This window comes from Danio aesculapii, chromosome 7 (genome assembly GCF_903798145.1).
Source record: "Danio aesculapii chromosome 7, fDanAes4.1, whole genome shotgun sequence".
NCBI classification, from domain to species: Eukaryota; Metazoa; Chordata; class Actinopteri; order Cypriniformes; family Danionidae; genus Danio; species Danio aesculapii.
This window is the reverse complement of record NC_079441.1, coordinates 37,671,976-37,697,633: the sequence shown is the minus strand read 5'-3', so window position 1 is coordinate 37,697,633 and position 25,658 is coordinate 37,671,976. Positions and strand designations below refer to the sequence as shown.

The following is a 25,658-nucleotide window of genomic DNA, read 5'->3' as shown; positions in this document are numbered from 1 at the left end:
TATTCATTTAAGAAAATAATGTAAGTTTTTTTCTAAACCAAAATGCTTCTCTGAAAATGTACTTTTGGGACAGTTTAACAGGTAATCCAGTAAAACTTGTTCGCCATAAGGATTCATAGGTGGATGAGCAGGAAACAAACCCTGCAATGTCAGTTCTCTGTATTGTTTGATGAATGACATCCTGGGAACACCCAGATGACAGAGTTCTAGAAATGACGCAGCTCTCCTGCCGTCACTGTCAAACTAATGACCACGGCTGAGCGTGACAGTATAAACAGTTCCACCCTAAAACTTTGATGTTCGATAAATGTTGCTGCTGTTCTGGATGTGTGGGGCAGATATGTTTGCGCACTGAATGCACTATTCCACATGCATGCAGGCTCTGCATTTGTTTTAATTTGCTTAGTATAACTTCTTAATGATTTCATCAAGAAATCCACTAGCCTAACACTAAATGCTTTTGGTGGAAGACGGAAGTCTTTTGTGTGTTCCTGTGTGTATCAAGGGAGACAGTCAATGCTTCTCTAATCGTCTTTATCAGCTCTTTCCTGTTATGGCAAGTGTCAGTTCAGAGTTTCTGGTGTCTGTCTGGTATTGGGTTGGCCCAGTGGTAATGATGCAATGCTGGGGTGCTGATGCAAGAGTCCTGAAATTCCACATCTGGAAGGCTCTTCAGAGGAAGGATTCCAGGAGAGCTTGGAAAAACTGAAAGAATGTGTCTCTGTCATCAGGGTCAGATTTTAGATGAAATGAAAACAAATCATATCTTACTCTTATAGAGATGACTGCTTAAGCTAAATAAAATATACAAAGATTATATTAAAATTTTGTTCTTTCACATTAAAATGTACTGACTGAGGTCTAATTAAACAGGCCTAAAAACATTTTTTAAATGATAAAAAGATAAATTTAATATTCCAATTCAGAGCAGTTGTCATGTTGCTATTTAAGAAGCATCAGTGGATCTGATATTGATCAAGAAGTGCATACCAATATTTCTTCCTATTTTACAGGTGCATCAGAACGAGGACAACCAGACTCAAGAACAGCTTTTTCCCAAAAGCCATTACTATCCTCTACTCACACACACACTGACTCCATATATGCACACACATGGACTGGACTTTATGCAAGACACATCTAATTATATACATCTTGTATATATCTCTCGTTTAGCCTCAGAACAGTTTTTGCAGTACTATTTATCATCTTACACTTACATATTTACATATTGTATACAGTACACTTTTTTCTTGTTTTTTTAAAGACAATTATTCTGTTCATCAAGGTGGCATTCATTAAATGTAAAGAAATTGTAAAATTGGTAGATATTTATATATTAAATATTTATTTCTTTATTATTGTATGTAATTTCAAACTAATTACTCCAGTCATTGTTGTTTTTATTGTCATTACCAATAATAATAATAATAATAATAATAATAATATTAATAATAATAATAATAATAATAATAATAATAATAATAATAATAATAATAATAATAATAATAATAATAGAGTAATTTCTGAAGGATGCCGTGCCAAGATAAGCTTATTTTAAAACATTTAAAAGTCATACAAACCCCAAACTTTTGACTGGTAGTGTATGTCTCTTGTTCTACCCCTAAATTGTTTACTCCACCTCACCCTTCTACCCCTCTCTCACCCCCTACTTTGCATTGCTCTTTATTTATCATCTTAAATTTACATAGTACATCTTGTATATATCCCCTAGTCTACCATAGAACTGTTTATTCACCCCAACACCCCCCACACCCCCCCTCCCTTCATCCCTTATTTTACACAACTGTTTATCATCTACAGTTATTTCTACTCGATTAATTGAAAAAAATGTTCTCGATTACAATAAATGAACGATTATTTTATTTAATTATTTGATTTTTCTGCCCTCATAGTTCACTGACAAGTTTTGTACAGTAAATATGTTCACAAATTACCAGTGAGAGATTTCTGAATGAAGGGTGCATTACTTGATTTTAAAATAACTGAAGGAAACACACACTATCTAATATCTATGATTATTCATTGAACATCAACATTGAACAGCTGAAATTAATCTGCGCCATCCACGCTCGTCACCACTATCAAATTGACCAATCAATCAAGACTGCGCTACGCATAGTTGCGACGTGTAACTACATTTTATGCGAGGTGCACAGGTATGCAACTGCGCGAAGGCTGCACCGGACCATACCTGTGCATTCGACACAGAAGTATAAATCAGCCTTAACAGTGCGAGTAGGGAAAGTAAGTGAATAAATCGACCTAAAAATCGACCTATTCTATTATTTTCCTTGAGCTTGTATATCAAATTAAATGATAAGTTCATACAATAATAAATACATCATATTCCCTTGTGTGTGTATAATATAAATGTATATGTGTGTAATTTTATTTCTCGTGTCGTACCTTTTAACCGTTATCTATTGAAGACACCCACAAAAATGTCATTTAGTGTAATTATAATGGAATGATTTGATGGAATATTAAAAGGATCAAAGTGTCTCCCTAAAATTATATTTAAAATATATGTGTCATGCTGAATGACAATGGAACATGTATTTAACCATATTTAAAAATTTTCATCACCGTTATTTTAAAACATTAAGCCAGACATTTTTCTTTAATTAAATATGCTGTTTGTGTTGATGTAGACACCAAAAGGGGCATCTTGCCATTGATCCATATATCACTGATCCATATATACAGTCAAGCCTGAAATTATTCATACCCCTGGTCAGTCACCGCTTTAGCAAATACTGTCATTTCAAATATTTCTGCTTTTACTATCAAGCTGGAAAAGGGACCACAGCTGCAGGAGCGCAAAGCATGTGTGCGCAGGCTGAGCAATGCCCTATTTTTCCATCTGATCCATTTTCTTGAAGTAAGGTTTGGGTCATGTCCGGGTCTAAGCGGGCTGGTAAACTGCACGCCTGCTCGACTCATCGCATTCCATTCCCTTATCCCAGACCTCCAGCTGCACTCCAGCCAATCAGAGCTCGGTATGCAAATGAGCAGAGGGGGAGAGCTTGTCATTTTGGAGCTGGAGTGCAGGGTGCGCACGGAGCAGCTCGGCGCGCACATGAAAATAGCGCATTAGTCTTTGGAAAAATAAACACTCCAATAAAAATCATTCAGCAGCAGTGGAATTGGGAATATGGCCAAACCCACAATGTTTGGGAATATTTGCCTCTCGCTGAGCACATGAGTTATTTCTGAGAACAATGAGTCACAATGAGGAGGTTCATTCTACTAGTAGCAATATATATATAGAGAGAAGGGGAGACGTTCTTAAACTCAAGATGGGCTTTGCAGATGTTCAGTGTTTATACTAGTCAACGTGTGATGCAATTAGAAATACGGTTCCCTCAAGTGAAGCATGAATATCGGCTTCAGCCACAGCCTGGTCTGATCAGCTTTATTTATTTACACATCTAAATATTTACAGCTTTCTCTTCAGAAGGCATGCATGAACTATTCTAAGTCATCTGCACTTAATCTGGCATTTTGACCTAAATATGAAGGACATTCATGTGTGAATGTAAGGTTAAGATGCATTTTCACATTCATGCTGTTTCACAATTGGACTTTAAATCCATTCATAAAGGTCATATTCTGTTGCAAAAAAATCACCATTACACTGTAAAAAGTTGCATTAACCCTTTAACTGCCTAACTAACAAAAAAACATTTTTGTATTGCATTCCTAACTCATAATGTCTCTAGTTAACACACTCAATGCATTTTTTTAATCCCATAATTTCAATAATATCAACTATTTGGTAGAGGTTAATATGTTGGTTTATGGTAAAAGTACCGAAATTAATTCAAATACTATGAAAAATCTGAAAATATGAAGTGTAAGACCAATTTATTTGAAAACATAATCAAAATAAAACACTATCGAGTACTAAATCATCTTTATTTTATAAAAGTATGCCATAAAATATTTCAGATTTTCATTTAACATGTTTTCTTTCCTTTTTTTTACAATAAAACCAAAATCAAATGTGTTACTGCAACAAGATTATGTTTGATCTTTTTGTAAAACAACAATGCTGTGTGTGTAAACCATTATTTAATCATTATATTAACAGTCATTCTTTAAATTACTTTCAAGAGTTCACACTTAGATAATGCTTGGCTATAATAGCAGGTTTGGCATGCTGTCCCGGGAGAGAACCCTTGAAGATGCTTGGAGATGAGATGGAGATGAGCCCAATGTTCTCGCCTGGTCAATGAGCATTAGGAGGGATAAGAGATCAGGTATTTCTCGAGAGCCCCCCAGGTCGTTTTTTTACCTATACTTTGATTAATATGGTGGTTCTAAAAAGAACCGATTCAGTATGTATGAGTTAAATGCTTGTGACTGTTATCACAATTCACTTATGTCACATGTTTTTAGACATGTTTGTGGGAGGAAACTGGAGTGCCCGACCTTTAAAATTGTTTTAATTAAATGACATTAAACAGATTCTATAAAACAATATCACAATTATTAAATCACATTAAACAGCTTGTTTAACTTAAAACAATTAGGTTAAAAGGATTAACTTTTTAAAGTTAAAGTTATTTTTAACTTCAGATTAAATTTAAATTAAAGTTATTATGATTAACCTGGCATTTCTTACCATGGCTAATAGATCTGTGTAGGAAAAATTAAAATGCTTGTGAAAGGAATATATTAAAATATTTGTGTGGCATGTTATGAAAAATACACAGTCACAAGTTTACAATAAAAAAAATGTACACTACCGGTCAAAAGTTTGGGGTCAGTATGTTTTTTTTTTTATGTTGGCAATCTAGCATATTAATTTTCTGATTTAAACATATATATTTTTCAAGAAATTACTAATTACATCTAGTTATAAGGATCGGACAAAGTAAATTTGAATAATCCATATATTTGTTTTTATTATATGAAGTAATTATTTATTTATTTTTAAACGTTTATTTATGTGCCTTTTGCATTTTATAAAACTACAACAAAACTACAACAAAGTATAGAAGAAAGAGAAAGAAAAAAAAGTACAATACAATAATAATACATTTAAAATACAATACATAAAAACCCTAACCTTTGACAGAACAACCGAACAACAGAACACAGAGATACAAATACACATAAAAGCAAAATAAAATTTAGCTGGTCAGGTAATGCATAAACAAAAGTAATTATAAAAAAATATTGTTCTTATATTAACAAAAAATGCATCATCCTGACTATAGGTTTGTTGTCAAATAATAGTTTAGGCACATTATTAAAAACATTATAGATTATGAATAGTGCATATCAATTACACTCAATCTTAAATTACTATGTGCTAATACTGATAGGGGATAGCTAATATCTGTCCCCGTGTTTTATCAAATATTTCCAATTTATCATTACTAATTTATCTCAACCTCTCCAAAGCATCAGTAGGATTTTTAAATGTTTTAAAATAAGCTTCTCCTGCTCACCAAGGCTGCATTTATTTAATCAAATTGTCCAATTGTGAAATGTTATTACGCTATAAAATACCTGTTCAAAATCATTTTCAGCATCATTACTCCAGTCTTCAAAGTCACATGATCCTTCAGAAATTACTCTAATATTAATTATTATTATTATTATTATTATTATTATTATTATTATTATTATTATTATTATTATTATTATTATTATTATTATTATTAATATTAATAAAAGCAATAATGACTGAAGTAATAATTTCATTTCAAACTACATACAATAAGAAAGAAGTTATTTAAAATTGTAATAAATATTTATCAATTTTTTATTAAACTTTTACACATAAAACAAAGTAATTTTACAGATGGATTTAAATAAATATTTTTCATACCCCTACCCTCAAAACAAGTTGAAATTACTATATACCGGTAGTGTATATAATATTTAAATATAAATCCACAACTGCAAAAATAAAATAGCAATGTCTAGATAATGTAAATAAACATTAAAAGCTTTCTTTCAAAAGGCGTGCATAAACTATTCTAACTCCTCTGCACTGAATCTGATCTGTGTGAATGTGAGGTTGAGATCCATTATTACAGCCATACTGTCGCTACATCTGTACTTTAAAGCCAGTTCATATTCTCATATTTGGATTCCAGCTGGCAGCTGTGAGATATCAGAGATGGGTCAGGGTGAATAGTCAAGAACTAACGCTCATTATGATCCGCTCAGCATGCGTGATGAGCCAGACGCACGGGGGCTGGGGGGGATGGTGGGCTCAGTGTTTGCAGGTGAAGGCGAGCGAGGGATCCAGACCTCCGCAGGTGTTCACAGGTGAGGGCTGATTTAGATTACAGGCATGGCGTCAAGTTCACAGCTGCAGTCTTTGACTTTTGTAAGCTTGCCACCAGACACAGACACCAGCGTCTGACCCCCCTCCCTGAAGATCAGGTCACACGGGTTCCTCACCAAAACAAAAAAACTACAATAAATCTAATTTTAAAAAAAGGCTGTCCTTGTGTATACTACTCTTTTTACTGTAGTGCTGATAAGGTAAGTCAGGAGATGAAGTGTTGGAGGTTTTATTCATGTCCCTGCTCTCCTCCTGCTCCCTTTGTCCCCCCTCTCTCTCCTTTGCTTTCTTTCTTTGTCATTCTCTCTCTTTCTTCTTCCTCCCTTTCTGACTTTTCCAAATACAACTCTTAAGTCCCTTCCCCCTCTCGCTTTTCTCTGGTTTCTTAATTCCAGCTCCAGATTTTTCTTACGTTTCTCTGTCAGCCGCAGAGCAAGAGAAGCACGACCACAGGAGGCAGCCGGGCTTCAGCTCCACCTCCAGACGGGAGCCACTGAGGGCCACAAACCAGACCAGCTCTACTGGAGGTGAAGCCGTGGGTGGCAGAACGACAAACATCAACTGGATTTTCGGGACTAAGCAAAAAAGAAACTGAAAGACAGCGAGGCCAACGGTAGCTTTCAGAGAACGACGGTTGGAGAGCGAACAGGGATACAAAAGTGAAGGGAAATCCTGAGCTGCAAGGATTCCCCATAACCAGCCTCTATTTTCTGCTACTGTTGCAGTTTGGGAGGGGGTCTCCAGATGTGATTTCCCCCTCCCCCCTCACAGTACTCTCTGTACTCTGTAATTTTGCCAGTCTAAATTGGCTCTTTCCAAACAGCCTGTGGCAACACAGCCCTGGGCAGAAGAATATCCTGTATACAGTCCAAAGTGCTGCGTTAGTCTAGTCTGTCCTTGAGGAAAACCAGAGGCTTTGGTTCTTTCAGAATATCTGCTCTTTTAATATATTATGATAACTGCCAAGACCACATAAGTAAATGAAGTAGCATCTAGGGATGTCCCGATCAGGTCCAAGTCATTTGATTTTAAGTATCTACCGATACCGAAAACCGATCCGATACTTCTATAATGCATAAAAAATAAAAAAAATTGAAGAAACAGATCCGGGATGTTCCTTATTTTATTATTTTATTCACCTTATTTTAACATTCAACAACTCTGTTAAGAAACAGAGCACTTCTGTGAGGTAGCTTGAACAATGAAGCAATAAATAACATCAATTCTTCACTTTTGGACTTGGAAATATTTGTAAAAAATCTAATATAAAAACAAATAGCAGCTCAACTTAAAATACCAGCCAATCCCAAGTTTCCATATCTCACAGTTTGCTATGGCAATGTTGTTGTTATCAGCTTTACAATACCTCCAGACCACAGACATACTCGTGCTTTCTGCTATAAGCTGATTCAGTGTTCTACTTTGTTGGCATTTAATCGATAGCGTCTCTGTAATAAAGTGATGTCATGCCACACATGTTGCTGTTTCTGTGTGCCAAGAAAGAAATCTAACTCTGTGCCACCTCATAACTATTGATGTGTTAAAAAATAACGAGTCCTGATCGGGAGATAACGTCCGATTCCAATTAAGTCTGAAACCTTGTGATCAGGCCCGATTTCTGATAACAAGATCAGATCTGGACATCCCAAGTAGCATCATAAGAAATAGTCAAATTTGTCAAATAATATGGGATATGAAGGTATTAAATATGAAGACATTCATTCATTTTCCTTCGGGTTAAGCGCGCCTGTGCCGCTCGGCACCACAACACGGCGTGCTCACGGCAGTTGAAATATTGCACATCAGACGCATACATTCACATGTTAAGTTTTAAATGGAACTATTCAAATGGCGCTTTGTGGTCTGGCAGAAATATGAACAGTGTCCTAAGTTGTAGCTGGGCACCGAAAGCCGCCGACTTGCGGTGCCAGGGGGCGTATCCTGATAGAAACCTATGTTTAGAATTCTAAAATGCATGGCGCTGCACGGCATGGCACGTCACCGGTCGGAGCATCTGGTGTGCAACCCCCTTGGGTCTATATTTCAGAGGTCGAATGACATTTCAGACAGTAAAATGAACTGCAAACTATTCCAGCATATGTTTTACGTAGCGAATGCCCTTCCAGCCACAACCCAGTATTGGGAAACACCCATACACTCTCATTCACAAACACTACAGACAATTCAGTTCTGTTCAATTCACTTATAGCACATGTCTTTGGACTGTGGAGGAAAACGGAGCATCCTGAGGAAACCCATGCAAACACGGGGAGAACTTGCAAACTCCACACAGAAATGCCAACTGACCCAGCCGGGACTTGAACCCGACCGATATGAGGCGACCGATATGAAGATATTGTGAAACAATTCACAAATACACTGAAAAAAAACAATTGCAAACAATTTATTTGTGTTGAATTTAAACAAACAAATTAAATTTAATAATCTTCAACTTAATTTGTTAGTTTAAATTCAACACAAATAAATTGTTTGCAACCACTTTTACAAAATTTGTAAATCCAAGGAATCATCTTTGAATAATTATTTTCAGTGTATGAACTACCTTGTGCAATTGCAGGAAAAACAGAGAAGGAAAATTACAGTTGAGTTATAAATTCATGTCTACAATTCAGATCAAGTGATATATTCAAGATCAAGTGATATATAAAGTTACAATCACAAATAATAAAGTACATTTTGGGTTATATAACAACAAAACTACAAAAAATTTAAGAGACAATCTCATATTGAAATATTAAGTCACAATAATAATCCCATTATGAAACTATACTACTAGAAACCATCAGCGGGTTTGTAATTATGAGAAACAGTTGTGAAATTCAGTCTCACAATGAGGAAGAGCGAATCACAATGCAAATTTTTGGGCTCTAAGACAGAATTGTGCTTCCTTATAGTCATAATAGGAATTAAATACCTTATCCATTGACGTTATAATAAAATACGTTAAATCTCGTTAGCATCTCTGTTATAAAACCATGCCTGGAATTAAAAGTCATTATACAATTAATATAATCAGAGGTGCCTTTGAAGCTCTCTAGAAAGGGAGCCTGAGAAGACAATGGTGCATTTAGGGACCGCAAGAAAAGCTGACGACATGTTCCTGCAAACACTCACACCCACCTGACATATTTATTCAGAGCCTGAGGGGTAAGACGTGGTTAACAGGGGGCACACACACACATCTCCACAGTCCTCTGAATGGCTTTTCACATGTGAAGAACAAGTTATATATGCTTTTAAGCAAAGGATTGAAGTCAAAACACACAGGACATAACCGAAGAGTGTAGGTACCGGTTAAAAAATTCTGGAAACTCTTGACCATCTTAACCCAAAGGCTCTGTACAATGTAATGCGTTCCAGCTCAGACTTTCCCGTTTGATCAAGCTTTTGGCAGTGTTTCAGGCCAACATCTGAGTTGCACTAACACTGATAAGATTTGACCAATGTGTAGATATAAATCAGACATTAACCTGACTTCTTTCCTACCAATGCTGGTCATTTTCCTATGAGAGAAAAGCAAGAAACAAAGTGTACTAGATACATTCTTCCCATCATGATGCCAGTTTGGAGTTGATTCTATAACTGACCTGAAACACAGGACTCTTGATGGAGGTTAAATCTAGTACACTTCTAAAACATCCACAGCTCTGTCCTCAGGAGACGCACACATAAGCAAGACAGAGAAAGCGCCTGGAGAGCAGGAGGAGTTCTGGCATGTCAGAGACTTGCTGCTAAAACATCAGCTGAGGACAGGAATGACGGATAATTCATCTGGGGTATTTTACCGCTTCAAAGTAGTTCAGCATGTGAATCATTTTAAACTGACAAATCTTAAAATGATAACTGACTGCATTCCAACCACAAGCACACAGTCATATTAAGAGCTAAGCGCTAAAATATGTCTAGGCAGTGTTATAGCATTGTTATATATTGAAATGTTAATAAATAATAAACAAATATAGAATTTTAAAAAAATGATAACTGTTAAAATGATAACTTTTGAAAAAAGTGCCAGTTTTTGAAAATGCTGTTGTCAACGTGTATACTGCAAAAAATGTGACTACGATAAAAGGCGCATGCATATTTCATATTGAATCCAACAGTATGTGCAAGCACTTGACAACTCAAACAACCGCAGATAACAGGACAGTATGTGTGCAGGCGCAGAATTTTATTCAAATTTAAATATTTTTATTTGCCTTAATCTAAATAAGACAATAATAGGATTTAGGTGTTTACATGAGTTGCTATTTGAATGTTCCTTTCATGATCCCATTTTACATGTTATACAGTAGCACATAATTCAATTAACGTCACTGCGTCACCAAGCTATCCACATTTCCTCTGGAGTTTAATGTAATTTCATGTAGTTTTATTTAAATTTTTGGACAATAACTGCAGTTTGGCACTTTTACTTTCATTCAGGAACATTTCATGCATGCCCCTGGGACAAACAAATTCCGCTCTATGGGAAAAAAAACTCTGCATTTCGCGATGCAGGTGTCTGCAGTCCTTTACTGGCTCAGTAGGTGCAGAGAATAGTGTCAAACTGCCGTATGTGTATAGACTATTCTGTAACAAAATGCGGTGAAAATCCTACACAACGGTAATATTTTGATTAAGGTGTTTACAAGTCTGTATTGCACTTCAACAATGCGACTAAAATCGGCATACTCCACATGTCTGAATCCGATTGCTGTTTCAATTATGACCTTAATCGGATTAAATTAATCAAAAAATTTGTTTACATGGTGGACTCTTAATCAGAGTATTATCTTAATCAAATTAAAATCTGATTATGGGTGTCCATGTGAACGTACTCAATGTCAGTTACTGATGCGATGTGTGTAATACAACATTGTCTGTTTTTGCAGTGTAAACAAAGATCATTTTGACAATGTTGTCATCTGTAGGTGAATATTTTTTAAAATGCAACAGAAAAAGAAATGTATCATACTGTATGTACATTACAGTCATATAAATAACTACCGGAGAATGATTTATGAAAGGTGCAAAAGTTCAGCAATTTGTGCTCATAGTGTGTTTTCACACCTGTCTTGTTTGGTTTGACTGAATCAAACTTAAGTTGATATTCTCCTTTGATCCTGATCTTTTTTGCAGATGAGAATACAGTGAATCACACTCTAGTGTGCACCAAGCACACAAACAGAGACCTAACTAAAGAATTGGTCTCAGTCCGCTTCCAAACAAACTCTGGTACAGTTGTGAATATGAGCCGACCTCAATCTGACACATTTGCCTTTTGACTTCTCAGGATCCCATAGTTTGTTGCCTTATGGAAAAGTCTGGTGTTCAATACATTTGCTAGCCATTTGAAAATGAGTCACGCTTCGACCTGGAGCTCAGAAGAGACACGCTGACATTTAGGCAGATGCATTTATATCAAAACTGTTGGAGATCACATATAAAAATGTCTACAGATAATTTAGCGATTGGATGAAGGACAAGAAATATGATGAATGGTCCAACTTCTGTTCTATAACTGGCTGACTTTTGGCACTTGTGCAAAAGGCCAGTGTGAAAGCAAACCACACCAAATATAAGTGAAACTACTACAAAGTAAACTACTGCACTTTCCTACTGTTAATACATTTTTAAACTATCCAATACAAAGGATCAGAGCTTTTACCTTATTAACATTTCAACTTTATATTCCAATACTGAACAACAGTGCATTTAAAAAAAAATTATAAATCTGTGAAATGACAGAAAACATCACCATGCTAAAATAATTAATTGCAGCACAAATTAAAATTGTTTTTATTATGATCTAACATTTTTTTTAAATGTGTGTTTTGCAATATCGGGGCAGGCACCAGGGTGAAAATCGTCAGTCATCGCCCACTATTATCCGTGAACAATTGATTAACGTATTTTGCAAATGCGCCAAAACTATTCTAAGCATTTAGCAATTTGAAAAAAAATGAAAAGATCTGGTTTGACAGGACCGAAGACAACACACCCTTATACCTGAACACTCTAACTGCTGATTTAGTTATTTTGTGCATGACGTGTGTGTGTGTGTGTACATATGCTCACGTAAGAACATGCCTCAAAGAACACTATTCTATCTATTTGTGTCCATCATGAGCAGATTTAAAACCAAAGCCAAAAGGTATGAACGCAGGAGCCATACTTGACCTTTCTGAGTAACACAATGCTCTATAATCACAAAACAACAAAACAGATGGGAGTGAACACCAAATAGATTCTCCTGCAGATAAGGAATGTGTGAAAACACAGAATATGTGAGTGAATTCAGATATGCTGATGGGTAAGAATGAGCTAGCTGGTTAAAAGTGTCAGTTTTTTATTTGTGGGTTAAATCATGTGGCTGCACTGAGGAATTAAACTCCAAGATCATAGAGTTCAACTTCTGTGGCCTCTTGTTTCTGTATCACACCCATAGTCTGCCATAATTCCCTCTCTCTTTAAAGACCTCTTAATTGCAGCTCGCAGATGTTGAGAGTTATGACGAGAGTGACAGTTAGAGCTGTATCACTACTATCTTTAACGTTGGCCCAGTCATTCTCAACATTATGCAACCTCCCTTTTTACTTCCCTTCTCGCTCTATCTTTTTTTTACATGGACAGGTTCCATCAGAAGCATCTGAGAGAAAACTCTGGAGAAATGTGTTGCCTTTGCTCCACTCCTCCCCTCCAGATGCTCCTCACCTCCCCCTAATCCAAATCCTCATCCTTCACCCCCAGACACATGAGAATTGTCAATCACCACTAATAAAAGACCATAATTCACTATTTCAGTCACGTCACAGTAAAAAACAACACAGCTAGTTTCAGATGTCAATTAGAGCTCGCTGTCTTCAATGAAAAGCAATCAAAACATTATGTTTTAGCTTCAAACATTACATACTGTATGATCCCACCAAGCAATTTTGTGATAAAAAGACGTCTAATAGATGTCCAAACATAGACATCTTGACTAAAACAATACAAAAAGTAACTAGTCATCAAATAGACAAGAATAAATGACTACACAAGCAAACCCAGCAAGCATTTTTTGTTTTTAAAAGATGTCTAATAGACAAGATAAATAAATAAATCAAGACTAAATTAGGGCTGTCAGTGAAAATCTAATAGACGTCTAACAATAGACCAAAACTAGACTAGTCATCAAATACACACAAATGAAAGACTACACATATAAAGTCTGTCTAATCTGTCTATTTGACGACTAGTCTAGTTTTGGGTTATTCTTAGATGTCTATAAGATTTTTACTGACAGCCCAAGTTTAGCCTTGTTTTAGCCCAGCTGTCTACATTTCGATGTCTATTAGACATCTATTAAACACAAAATTTGTCTAATCTATTTGATCACTAGTCAATTTTGATCTATGTTTTGGCGTCTATTAGATTTTCACTGACAGCTCGAATTTAGCTTTGTTTTAGCCAAGATGACTATGTTTAGACATCTATTAGACATCTATTAGACATCTTTTAAAAACAAAATATGCTTGCTGGGTTTGCCAAGACATCTAAGTTTGGACGTCTTTTAAACACACACAATATGCTTGCTGGAGTGTCCATGCTGCCTAACCCTTCAGGCTCAGAGATGAAGAATCAGAAACAACTTTTAGGACAGGCGGGACCTGTCAAACCTGTAGATATCACTTCTAGACTTCTTCTGGAGCGTTTAGACATGCTACATGCTTCTAAAGAAAGGTTTTCAATCTGACTCATCTTCTTGACTTCAAAAACTGAAAATAAAAAGGGAAAGCATCAGCACGCTATTCAGGTTTCTGTTGTTTCCCCCTTCTGTGTACGATGTGAATGAGCAGGAAAAATTGGTTAAATGACATAGTAGCATCATCAAGTATATTTCCTCTTTGAATTTTTCTACATACAGTTGCTGATGATATTTCAGTGGAATGACATCCTCTGTGTCACTGATAACGCAACACTAACCGGTCTCTTAAAAATGAGAGAGATTAACTTACTTGAGTTTGTATTTCTCTATTGAGAGATCTGTATCCTATCGCAGATTGATTTTGGGTTGAGCGGAGATAAAGCGGCTTCATATAACAAGCAGTCTTGCGTTTACTTCCATATTAATAAATGTCTTCGTTTTATTAGTGTGACGGAGACAGATCGGAGCATTCTGTTTATAAGATTAACACGGTGAATCATTCTATCTATAATAAAAGCCATTCTCAGTTTACAAATATGGGAAGTATAAAACAAAACTGTATAAAATCAGAGTGAGGCAGATTGACAAACAGCAGCTCCCTCTGCATAAAGGATGCTCTGCAGAAACACAAGAGATATATCATATAAAGTCATTTAAATAATTAAAGCCTGGGGTTTTCTCTGTGCTGTTGTAGTTCACAGATCCTCTGTGTGATCTTAGCTTTAACAAACAGTAGAATGAGACATGCTGATTTCCATCCTTCAGCACAAGCCGTGCAATTACAGCTTAAGTCATGATTTAAAATGGTAGATTTGCACGTGCGCACTTTTACTGCATTACTATCATTGTTGTTTTTGTCAAATTATTATTATGAGTTAATAACACTCTCTATTGGCGACATGTTGGCTCAGTGGTTAGCGCTATTGCCTCACAGAAAGAAGGTCACTAGTTCGAGTTCTAGCTGAATCAGTTGGCGTTTCTGTGTGGAGTTTACATGTTCTCTCCATGTTTGCGTGGGTTTCCTCCTGGTGCTCTGGTTTCCCCCACAGTCCAAAGACATGTGGTACAGGTGAATTGAATAAACTAAATTGTCCGTAGTGTTTGTGTGTGAATGAAAGTGTATGGATGTTTCCCAGTACTGGGTTGCAGCTGGAAGGGCATCCGCTGTGTAAAACATATGCTGGATATGTTGGTGGTACATTCCGCTGTGGAGACCACTGATGGGACTAAGCTGAAAGAAAATGAATGAGCATTCTCTATTCACATAAGACCCCCAAATTTATTTGCAGTTTTACCTTTTCATTTTTTAACATGCTTAATAGAGAATATATACTACAAATCTGTCTTAATTTTCCTCTATAATATTTTGTGTCCTTCCAAATTGATGTGGCCATTTATACTATGGAATACAAAAGAAAAATTAAGAAATAGATCACCCAAAAATGAAAATTAACTCACTATTTACTCTCCCTCAAGTGGTTTAATACCGGTTTGACTTTCTTTACTCTGTTGAACACCAAAAGAAGATAATATGAAAAAACAGAAAACCTGCAACAACTGACATCTATATTAGGAAAAACAAATACTAAGTCAATGGTTACAGGATTCCAGTTCAAATCAGGTTTGGAAAAAGTGAAAGGTTAGGAAATGATGACAAAATTTTCAGTTGTGGGTGAACTATGCCATTACACCATGGAAATCGATGGCTACCAGATTCCAGTTTTTTAAAAGGGCAACTATGATGAAAATCATCTTTTTTAAGCTGTTATGGATAGAACTGTGTGTAGGTATAGTGTGTCCACAGTCATACTGGGGTGATATAAAGACAAAACGTCTCTTTTTTTTAATTTCCTGACATTAAAATAGGATCCAAATCCCTCCCATTTTGAGCCCACTGTAACGTGATGTAGGAATGTGGTTTTCCTGCCCATCGAATTGACTGACTGCCGCATATTAACATGTCTCTGTAGTAATAATCATATCAGATAAGTAAGATAATCATATCAACAAGACAGGACATGAAGCAACTGGGATTAAAAGATCTGTTCAGCTCTCTGTGATCATCAATCATCATCAAATGTGATCAAGAATGAGTTCTACAAGTTTAAAACATTTTTAAAACAGCTCATGTTCGTAATGAATTACAGCGATTTTACCATCTTTACTTTATCACCACAGCCGCACGTCAGTACAATTATAAAAAAAGACTCTTCAATCCTGGTCTGTGGATGTTAAATCAGGTTTATTTTATACATTAATATAACAGTTATCCATAGAGCAGAGGATATAACTTGTGTCTTGTCACATTTGCTAAAAACAGTGCAAAGTTAAGCTCGCACACTGTGTGTGTGTGTCTGTGTATGTGCGTGAACTTTGTAACAACATTGTGTGTGACTCATCAAAAGGCTTAAATTAACTCCACATCAAATAATCACTGGGAAAGTTCTTTATCATTTCACACAAATGTTACGTGAGATCTGCTTCCTTCATGTCTGTCACTGTGCTGTTTATCTGACGCAGCCGAGGCGGAGATTGAGGCACACTCTGACAGGCACATGTGAACGGTGGGCAGGGAGAACTAGCATTAAAGGCACAGGCAACAAAAACAGCTACATTGTGTTCAGAGCAGAAAATTCTAATATTCTGAAAGGTATAATAAATAATCTGATTTCTGAATTCTGAAGACACAAAAGAATTATCTTAAATCTTGAAAAAGGGGTAAAATAGGTGCCCCTTAATGTCTTCTTTTCTGTTCATCAGGGGAAAGAATCTCAAATATGTGTAAAACATGTGAAGAGTCAGTAAATTATCCCTTTAAAGCTTCCAAAAATAGGCAAAACCAATATCCTAAAAGTGGCTCACTACAAATGGTGGACTGATATATAGTATAAAATATAGTGTGTGGAATAGCTTTTCTGTAAATCTTGACATATGCATTTTATTGGTGCATTCACAAGAGATGCAGCAATGTCAGAATAAATTGCTCTTTTGAGTCAGATCTTTTCAATTATTCGTTTCATCCAGTTTCTATAATTTGTCTGAAAGAACTGTAACTGCAGGGGACAATTATCACGAATGAATCATGACCAAAATGTCTTGTCATATAGCGCATGAGTGTTTTTGAAGTTTGAAAGCTTCAGACTTTATCCACTGCAGTGTTAGAAAGAAAGTCAATCAGATTTGCCTAGTTTGATTAAATTGTCTTCCATCATGTCTGATCTCCACTGTATATGTGACTTCTGGTTTTACTATCCTTATACTGGGGATATTTGTTTCTCTACAAACATACAAATTCATACAATCTATATCTGAACTCAACAGTCCTGGATCGAACCACTAACATTTATAAATATATTGCCAGAATGAATGAACAAAAACACACAGGAGTCAGAAACCAGTGTGTGTGTAACCCAGGAGCTCAGAGAGCGGCTTCCTCTCTGAGGGCACAAGGCAGTCATTCACTGAGCCTTCAAGGGCCAGTGTCTCTCTCACACACATACAAACACACACACATACACACACACACACGCTAAAGAGAAAAGTGGGGGACCATGGAGGGTCTGGAGTGGTCTTTCACAGACGTCCATTCACACACCCACACAGGAGCACAGTGGCATGCATACGCTCATACACACACACACAGACAGCTATCGGGAGCTGTGAATGAGCCTCCTTCACTCACAAGCCTCTCTCTCCTTTCTCCATCATCACTCTCTCCCCTCAGTCAGGTCCTTACACAGCAAACTGGAGCACAGCTGGTACTCAATGAGGGACATCTGGATCGAATGCTACCCGTTAAAAACCCTCAACAACCAACAGACCAGCAGGAAGAAAAAAAAACAGACAGACAAAACCTTTATAAAAAAAACTCATATGTGAATACAGTTTACAAAACACGACAGGTTTCCATTAGAGATTTCATTATAAATTAACTTGTTTTATATCAATCTTGCTTCCGCTCTATATATTTTGGTAGTTGTACAACATTTCTAAGATTTTAAATAGGTGCATATTTTAAGTGCTCTTTTGTATAGTTATTTATTTTTAGGTTTTTCACCTACGTTTAATCATCATTTGCCTTCAAAAGTTAATTTAAAAGGTCTTGTGATGTGATAAAAGCATTTCTAAAAGTAGAAGCATTTAGTTTCATAATCAATATATTGAATATATCCCTGCAGGCACAGGACGTGGACATGATGTCAACTTGATGTTGTACCCCAAATGTACCCCAACGTCGTGGTGATGTTGGATTTTGCTTGGAAATGAAAATCGGGTTGACGTCAGAACCCAAAGTCAGGCCGAGGATAATATCCAACGTCCAACCTAAAATCAACCAAATATCAATGTCTAATCATGTTACATCTTGACGTTGTGTGGACGTTACCACTATGACATCTATCAGACGTTGGATTTTGGTTACTTTCCAACACAACCTAAAATCAACCAAATGTTAACGTAATTTGACGTCATTATTGGACATCAAAATAACGTTGCCCTTAGACACTCGCTAGACATTGAATGTTGGTCACCTGACGTCATGATCTAAATCTAACCTAGTATTAACGTTTTATGATGTTGTGTGCCTGCTGGGTATATACTAAAATAACTACTAAAATAAATACTGAATCTACGCTGAAATAATCTTCATTTTCAATTATTTCTTCAAATAAACAATGGTCAATTCAGCATTTTCTCCAAAGATATTAATGAATTAAATATACATGAATTTAAATAAATTTGATATATTTCGAATAATCAAATAAATTAAATATTTTTATATATTTAATTAATTAATTAAAGTGACTTATAAATAAATAAAAAAGTCACAAAATGTATATATAACATATATCATTGTGGAAAAAAATGAATACAATGATGAATTCTATCATTCAGGCACTTTCAGTTTAAGTATGTTCACCCTAAGGTGTTGAACTAAATATGCTATAATCATTTATCATGAAATATCATCTTTTGTTTTTCACAGAAGGAAGTAAGTCCTTTTGGTTTGAAACAACATGATGAGGCAAAAAAGACCAAATAGATTTAGATGAATTATAGCATGTCAACCCACAGGATGCTGCAGTCTGTGGGTTGCTTCTACAATAAGGAGATATTACACATAATATAGTCTCTCGTTTACTGTACCCTAGCCACTTTGTATTGTAAAAATAACTTAATCAATAAAAACATATAAGCTCAGGAGCTCATAAGAAACTAGATGCACATCTTATTTGTCCAGACCCATGAGATGGCAGGACCATGCTGCAGCTTCCCTTTTAAAATAAAGGTCAAAACCTTTCCATCTCATCTGAGCCTCAAAATAGTGACATCTGTGATGTCTCTTTACATCGCTCTGTGTCTCTCTGGACAGGGATTAAAAAACGTGTGTAAGTAAGAAACATTAGCCATAGGAGTGTGTGAATCACTGTGGAAACTGCAGAAGTGTCCTGGGCTCCTAATGGATCATGTGCACATGGAACACTAGCTTCAAATGAAATGCATTAACAACCAAAACACTCCACTCCTACTGACCTAATTAAAGTAATAGCTTATGCAAAAAATGAAAATATAGTCTTTATTTGCCCACTGTCATTGCTCCAAACATGTATGTCTGTTTTTCTTCCATGGAAAACACTTGAAATAATGCACTGGTGGTCACTCGAGACTGGTCATGAGTTGATTGATTAGGTTTGGCTTTAGGATACTTGGAATATAGTGGATTCGTGGCAGAAATTATATATATTGATTAGAAATCTTAGCCTCAGTCCTCATTCTAGTTCAACAGGTCTATTTTAAAACTTGTGACTGGGAATTTTTCATCATACACTCCTTTAGTGTTTCATGAAGAAAGCGGTTTGAAATGACATGCATTTTTGGGTGTATGATTACTACAGATGACAGATTCTGAGGAGGTAAACATGACAGTTTTGTTGTGTAGTTTATTCACACAATGTTAGCCTACTCCTTGTATCTCATAATAAAATAATGTAATAGACTTGTTGTTTTATTGGCATTGTGATTTGAGTATACTGTTCAACATAACAAACTCAATAGACCTTTTTTAAAATTAAATGAATTTAAATTAATTAATTGTCTCCAAACTTTCTTTACACCTAAGGTTGAGTAAATATACTGCTAAGTGCAATTAAGACAGAGCAAAGGTCCCACTGAGTCTAACAACTGTATAGAACTGAATTATAATAATCAGCATCTTTGTTCACCCGCAGTGGCCGGACACGAGAAACAGGATGAAGCTATCAGTGGGCGTGGTTTACTTTAAACGTGTGGTTTAGTTACACAGTAATGGGCGTGGTTTAAATAAATAACACATTGGCGAAGATCTCCCCCCGCTACCCAAAGGTCCGGCTGAGGTTGGAAATTGTCCCTATCTGTGTGCAGCTGGGCAAACTTCACAGCTTGAGAACTCATACCCTTGTTTATATTTAATTTGCACCACAACATCTTTGGCGTGTGATAAATAAACACAGAACAGAACAAACTTAATGTATAGTAATGTCTATGTACGTAGCCTATGTATATTATATATATATATATATATATATATATATATATATATATATATATATATATATATATATATATATGTGTGTGTGTGTGTGTGTGTGTGTGTGTGTGTGTGTGTGTGTGTGTGTGTGTGCACATACATATATATATATATATATATATATATATATATATATATATATATATATATATATATATATACATACATACATACATACATACATAGATACATACATACATATACATACATATATACATACATACATGTTGTAATGAGAATAAAAGCATAAGCATGCTGACAAATCAATATTAAATATCTCTCCTGATTTTTCATGCAAATCGAAATATGGTAACAGAAAAATATTACAATAATAAAGATATCCCTTGAAAACATATTCTGCACATTGTCTGCAATATATTCTCTTCTCTGCTGAAGGGTATAGTATAGACGGAAGATGCGGAGGTTTGACATACCACATTGGATAAGAAATCGCTCTCATTCAGATCCTCGAGATCCAACAGGTTGGAATTGGGAAAAAGTTTGTCCGAAGCGAAGTTGTCCAATATGGTGTCCATATCGGCTGTGGATAAAAATGCTTGCAAAAACAACAATATCTCAAAGTGAGATAAGTTGCAGAATTATTGAAATCCAATTTTAAAATCGGAAGCAGTAAGTTAATGTGTGTGGCTTTCTTTAAGCGACTTGCGCTCGTCTGCACTGTCAGGTCGCCTTCATCCACTGAGCGTCTATTGTCTGCCCATTTGCACTTCTCTGGAAGTGTCGGATAAATTGGACGTGATTAAAGCGAAGTGGCCGTGCGTGTTTCTTCCAAATCTGTATCATTCATCTGTGTTGAGTCTCCAAGGGGTAACTACTGATACATATTCAATACTGTCCCCGCCCTACTCTCACTCTTTGCGCCCATCGGTGACACCCACCTTTCACTTGGTTTTAAAGAGACAGCGCATTAGTTTCCGAGGCATTGACGCACATGAAGGACTGAATCTATGACAGTGCACAACCTTGGCTATCCATTACACAAAACCGAATTACACTAATAAAGAAAACAGATTTCATGACAACAAAATACCTTAAAATCCTTGGTGGTGAATCTCATAGTGAATCCATGGTGGAAAGGCAATGGCATTCAAACTTTTAGGCTTCTTACTGGTAAATAGACATCTGGTTATCTAACTCTCTTGTGTTGTTTATGTCATTCGAGCAATTACAGCATTTAATAGACCTATATAGACCAGTAATTGATTAAAAAGTGAAAGCCTTAATTCCTCACACAACCCATTTTGATCTTTTTGAATGACAAATATCAGTCTGATTAGATAACTTCCCAGTTATGTAACACAATACATCAATTCACTAGGGAAAAAAGGCACACACACATAAGTGGAAGATGAAGATTATATATATGAGTGTCTGATTACATATTGAATCCAATGAATTACTGCACACGTTTGACTCTTCTAATTCAGATCATTTGCTTTCGTCTGTGGAGTGCTAAGAGTCAATTCAAGTGATGAGTTATAGATCAAGTGTTCTGGGTTCACACAAACATTTATAAGAATTAAACCTAATTCTGGAAACTATTTCCTCATTGGCAGAGTTCTCAGCAGTAGCTTTACCTCAGGTCCTGTTACAGCTTTCTTTCCTGCTTTTTCTCTTTCTTTCCAGGTGCCCTAGTTTTATAGAAACCTGCTCTGTAATAATGGAATTTCTATTAGCTGCGAAAGGTGTCATTTTTCAAGCCATATCCAGCCTTATACACATTACATGATCGCAAAATTATTTTGTGTTATGTAACTCCAATCAGAGTTCAGTTGTATTTCAAACAAGTGAATGTGGAGATATCAATTACTTGTTATAAGTTAATTGTGCTTGGTTTTTTTATAGTTGCGGACCTCATTGAGTGTATGGTCAGTGCAAGGTTACAACAGTGACGGGGTTTTCATCAGGTCTCTAGTTTACTGGTTTCCCATAGCTCAGCTGTGTCATTTTTACTGTATAAGGGCTGAACAAAACAAATCTTTTCCCTCAGTAGAACATTAAAAAAATAGGTCACACTTTATTAAATTTGTTAAATTTAGGTTGAATTGCAACTAATTCTCATTAGATTATAAGTAGACTGTTAGGTTGGGGTTAGGGTTGGGGTTAGGGTTAATGTTAGTGTAAGTTGACATGTACTTGCAAAGATTCTTATAGTCAGTTAAATGTCTGTTGAAGGAGCAGAATCAACAGATATTAAGCAGACAGTCTACTAATACTCAAATGGACCACCAAAATACAATGTTACCAAGAAATGTTTATGCTCCAATCATGATCTTTGGTAGTTCATAAAATGCTGATCAACAGTTACACGCACTCTGATAGTCAAAAGAAAAACATGTACAGGTATAACAACATTAATATGTGACTTCTGATGAAAAACTGAGGACTTATAAAGCAGCATGACCGGACTGTGCAAGAAACATTGTTAATAACAAACATGTAATTCAATGCGAGGCGGCACGGTGGCTCAGTGGTTAGCACTGTCGCCTCACAGCAAAAAGGTCGCTAGTTCGAGCCCCGGCTGGACCAGTTGGATTTTCTTTGTGGAGTTTGCATGTTCTCCTTGCATTCGCGTGGGTTTTCTCCAGGTGCTCATGTTTATCCCACAGTGTGTGAATGTAAGAGTCCAGGTGTTTCCCAGTTGTGGCTGGAAGGGCATCCACTGTGATAAAACGTAATCTAGATAAATTGGTGGTTCATTCCACTGTTGTGACCCCTTATAAATAATTTGGCTAAGCCAAAGGAAAATGAAGAAATGAATATAATTCAATACCCCTCAGGAAAGTGAATGTGCAGTTTGCAAATGAATCAGTTATTGAACTGAATACACCTGTTTACCAAACCAGCCTCTATTTTATAAAGTTCACTGCTCAAGCCAATACAGACATACAAGTTTCCAAATTCAACCCCACTTGTTGGTGCCAGACAGACACTCTGGTTTTTCTGGTGTTTATGATCCAGTGATGTCAGTTTTTGTCAGCTCATTCAGTGCTTCAATACTCAAACACTGCACTGACAGAACTGACAAAACAGTTCGTTCTCATATCCAAAAACTGATGAGTTGCTACTATATAAGCTTTTAGGGTTAATTACACTATAATAAATAGGTGAGTTAATAATTTCTAGGGTGACAGGGTGGTTCAGTGGTTAGCACTGTCGCCTCACAGCAAAAATGTTGCTGGTTCAAGTCTCAGCTGGGTCAGTTGGCGTTTCTGTGTGGAGTTTGCATGTTCTCCCTGTGTTCACGTGGGTTTCTTCCGGGTGCTCCGGTTTCCCCCACAGTCCAAAGACATGCACTATAGGTGAATTGGATAAACTAAATTGTCCGTAGTGTATGTGTGTGAATAAGTGTGTATGGGTGTCTCCCAGTACTGGGTTACAGCTGGAAGGGTATCCACTGTGTAAAACATGTACTGGATAAGTTGGTGGTTCAATCCGCTGAAGCGACCCTTATGAATAAAGGGACTAAGCCGAAGGAAAATTAATGATGAATTAATTAATCCTACTTTTTGTGCTTTAGACAGCTAAAACATCCTCTTTCTTATCATTCAAGGGTGCTTTATTACTATAATTGTGTATACTTTATAATTGCATGATTGTGTAAATAAAGTGGTGAATCATTTGTCTGAGCCATTCATTTAAACAAACTGTCCAAAAAAGAACCAGTAATAATAATAATCAAAATAATCAGACTCACCTGTCTGCCTGAACCCATGGATTATAAGTAATAATGTTGTAAACAATGTTGTTTCTTGCACATACTGATGGTTTTGCTGAATGTGAGATGAATGTATTGTTGGGAGTAGGGCTGGACAGATAAACCATATTATATCAAATAGTGATAAAATGTGTCAATAACATTGATAAGCTCTGGACTATTTTATCTATTCTGATCTAAGAGCCAATCACACAGCAGAAATGTGAAACAATGAGAATCTAAAAGTGTGTTGACATTAGAGATAACCTGGAAAAAATTAGCGGCCAAAAATATGTTAAGCCTTTTAATGGACCCTCCAATTTTTAATGCTTCAGTCATTGTTGGGGTACTGTTTTAAATCTGGAAGCATTAACAACTTATATCGAAATATATATTGTTATTGTTATAGAGCTTGAATTTGCCATATCACTGGGAGCCACACGCAGCCATTTTGTTTTGTCTGTATTAGGGCTGAAGTTTGAGCATTGATATTTCAATGTGTGTATCTGTAGTAGTCACTGCAGGATTAGTTTACTTTTTAGAGATTAAAAAATAAAGATATTATTAAACATTTTTCATTCATTCATTCGTTTTCTTTTTGGCTTAGTCCCTTTATTAATCTGGGGTCGCCAAAACGGAATGAAGTATTATATTTTTTAATTATTAATACAATGATGACCATGTTACTTTACATTTGATTGTACAATTTCTGTACTTGAATACTGTTAGACTTCCCAGAAAACCACAAAACACTGTTTACTTATTTATTTTCCTTGTAATTTATTATATTTTATGCAGATGCACTGCATAGAAAAGACTTGATCATCCCAGTCTTGTGAAACTATATTCATATCACAATATATGTTGCGGCAAAACAAAATATTGCAATGTCAGATTTTTCAAATATGTGGGGGGGTTTCTTGACTCTTAAAGTGCTGGCAGTCAGCATCCTGATTTATCTCTTGACTGATTGTAAACACACATTAATGCTGTTGACAATTAGAAATTGAATTTGTGTAGTGATTTACACAGTTGATCACTCACCAATAGCCCACCGCACAGTTGAAATGGGACAGTCCTCTAAAACGTGCATGTGAGTGAAGGGCTGATATTTTGAGCCCAACTGCATCCTCCATATTTCCACAGATTAAGAAACGCTCTGACGTCAAACAGCCTGTAAACACTGGAGAGATCGCTCTCTCTCTCTCTCTCTCTCTCTCTCTTTGTAGTTGTCGTGGTAACCCTCACACCTGGTCAGCTCTCTGTCCGTATGGTTTTTATGGTCATGTGAAGCTTCCGTCCTCCCCCTGAGCAATAAACACACACACACACACACAAACACACATACATCCCA

General features: G+C 36.1%; 1 protein-coding gene across 2 annotated transcripts in view; it reads right to left on the bottom strand.

Annotated features, from left to right (window-relative positions):
• creb3l1 (cAMP responsive element binding protein 3-like 1) overlaps nt 1-21,406 on the bottom strand; it is a 55,500-nt gene extending 34,094 nt beyond the window's left edge. For both annotated transcript variants that reach the window (XM_056461867.1, XM_056461868.1), the window contains exon 1: nt 21,021-21,406. In XM_056461867.1, coding sequence (XP_056317842.1) covers nt 21,021-21,122 — 102 coding nt within the window. In that variant the 5' untranslated portion in view covers nt 21,123-21,406. The remainder of the gene's footprint in view (nt 1-21,020) is intronic.
• Nucleotides 21,407-25,658: the final 4,252 nt, after the last annotated feature.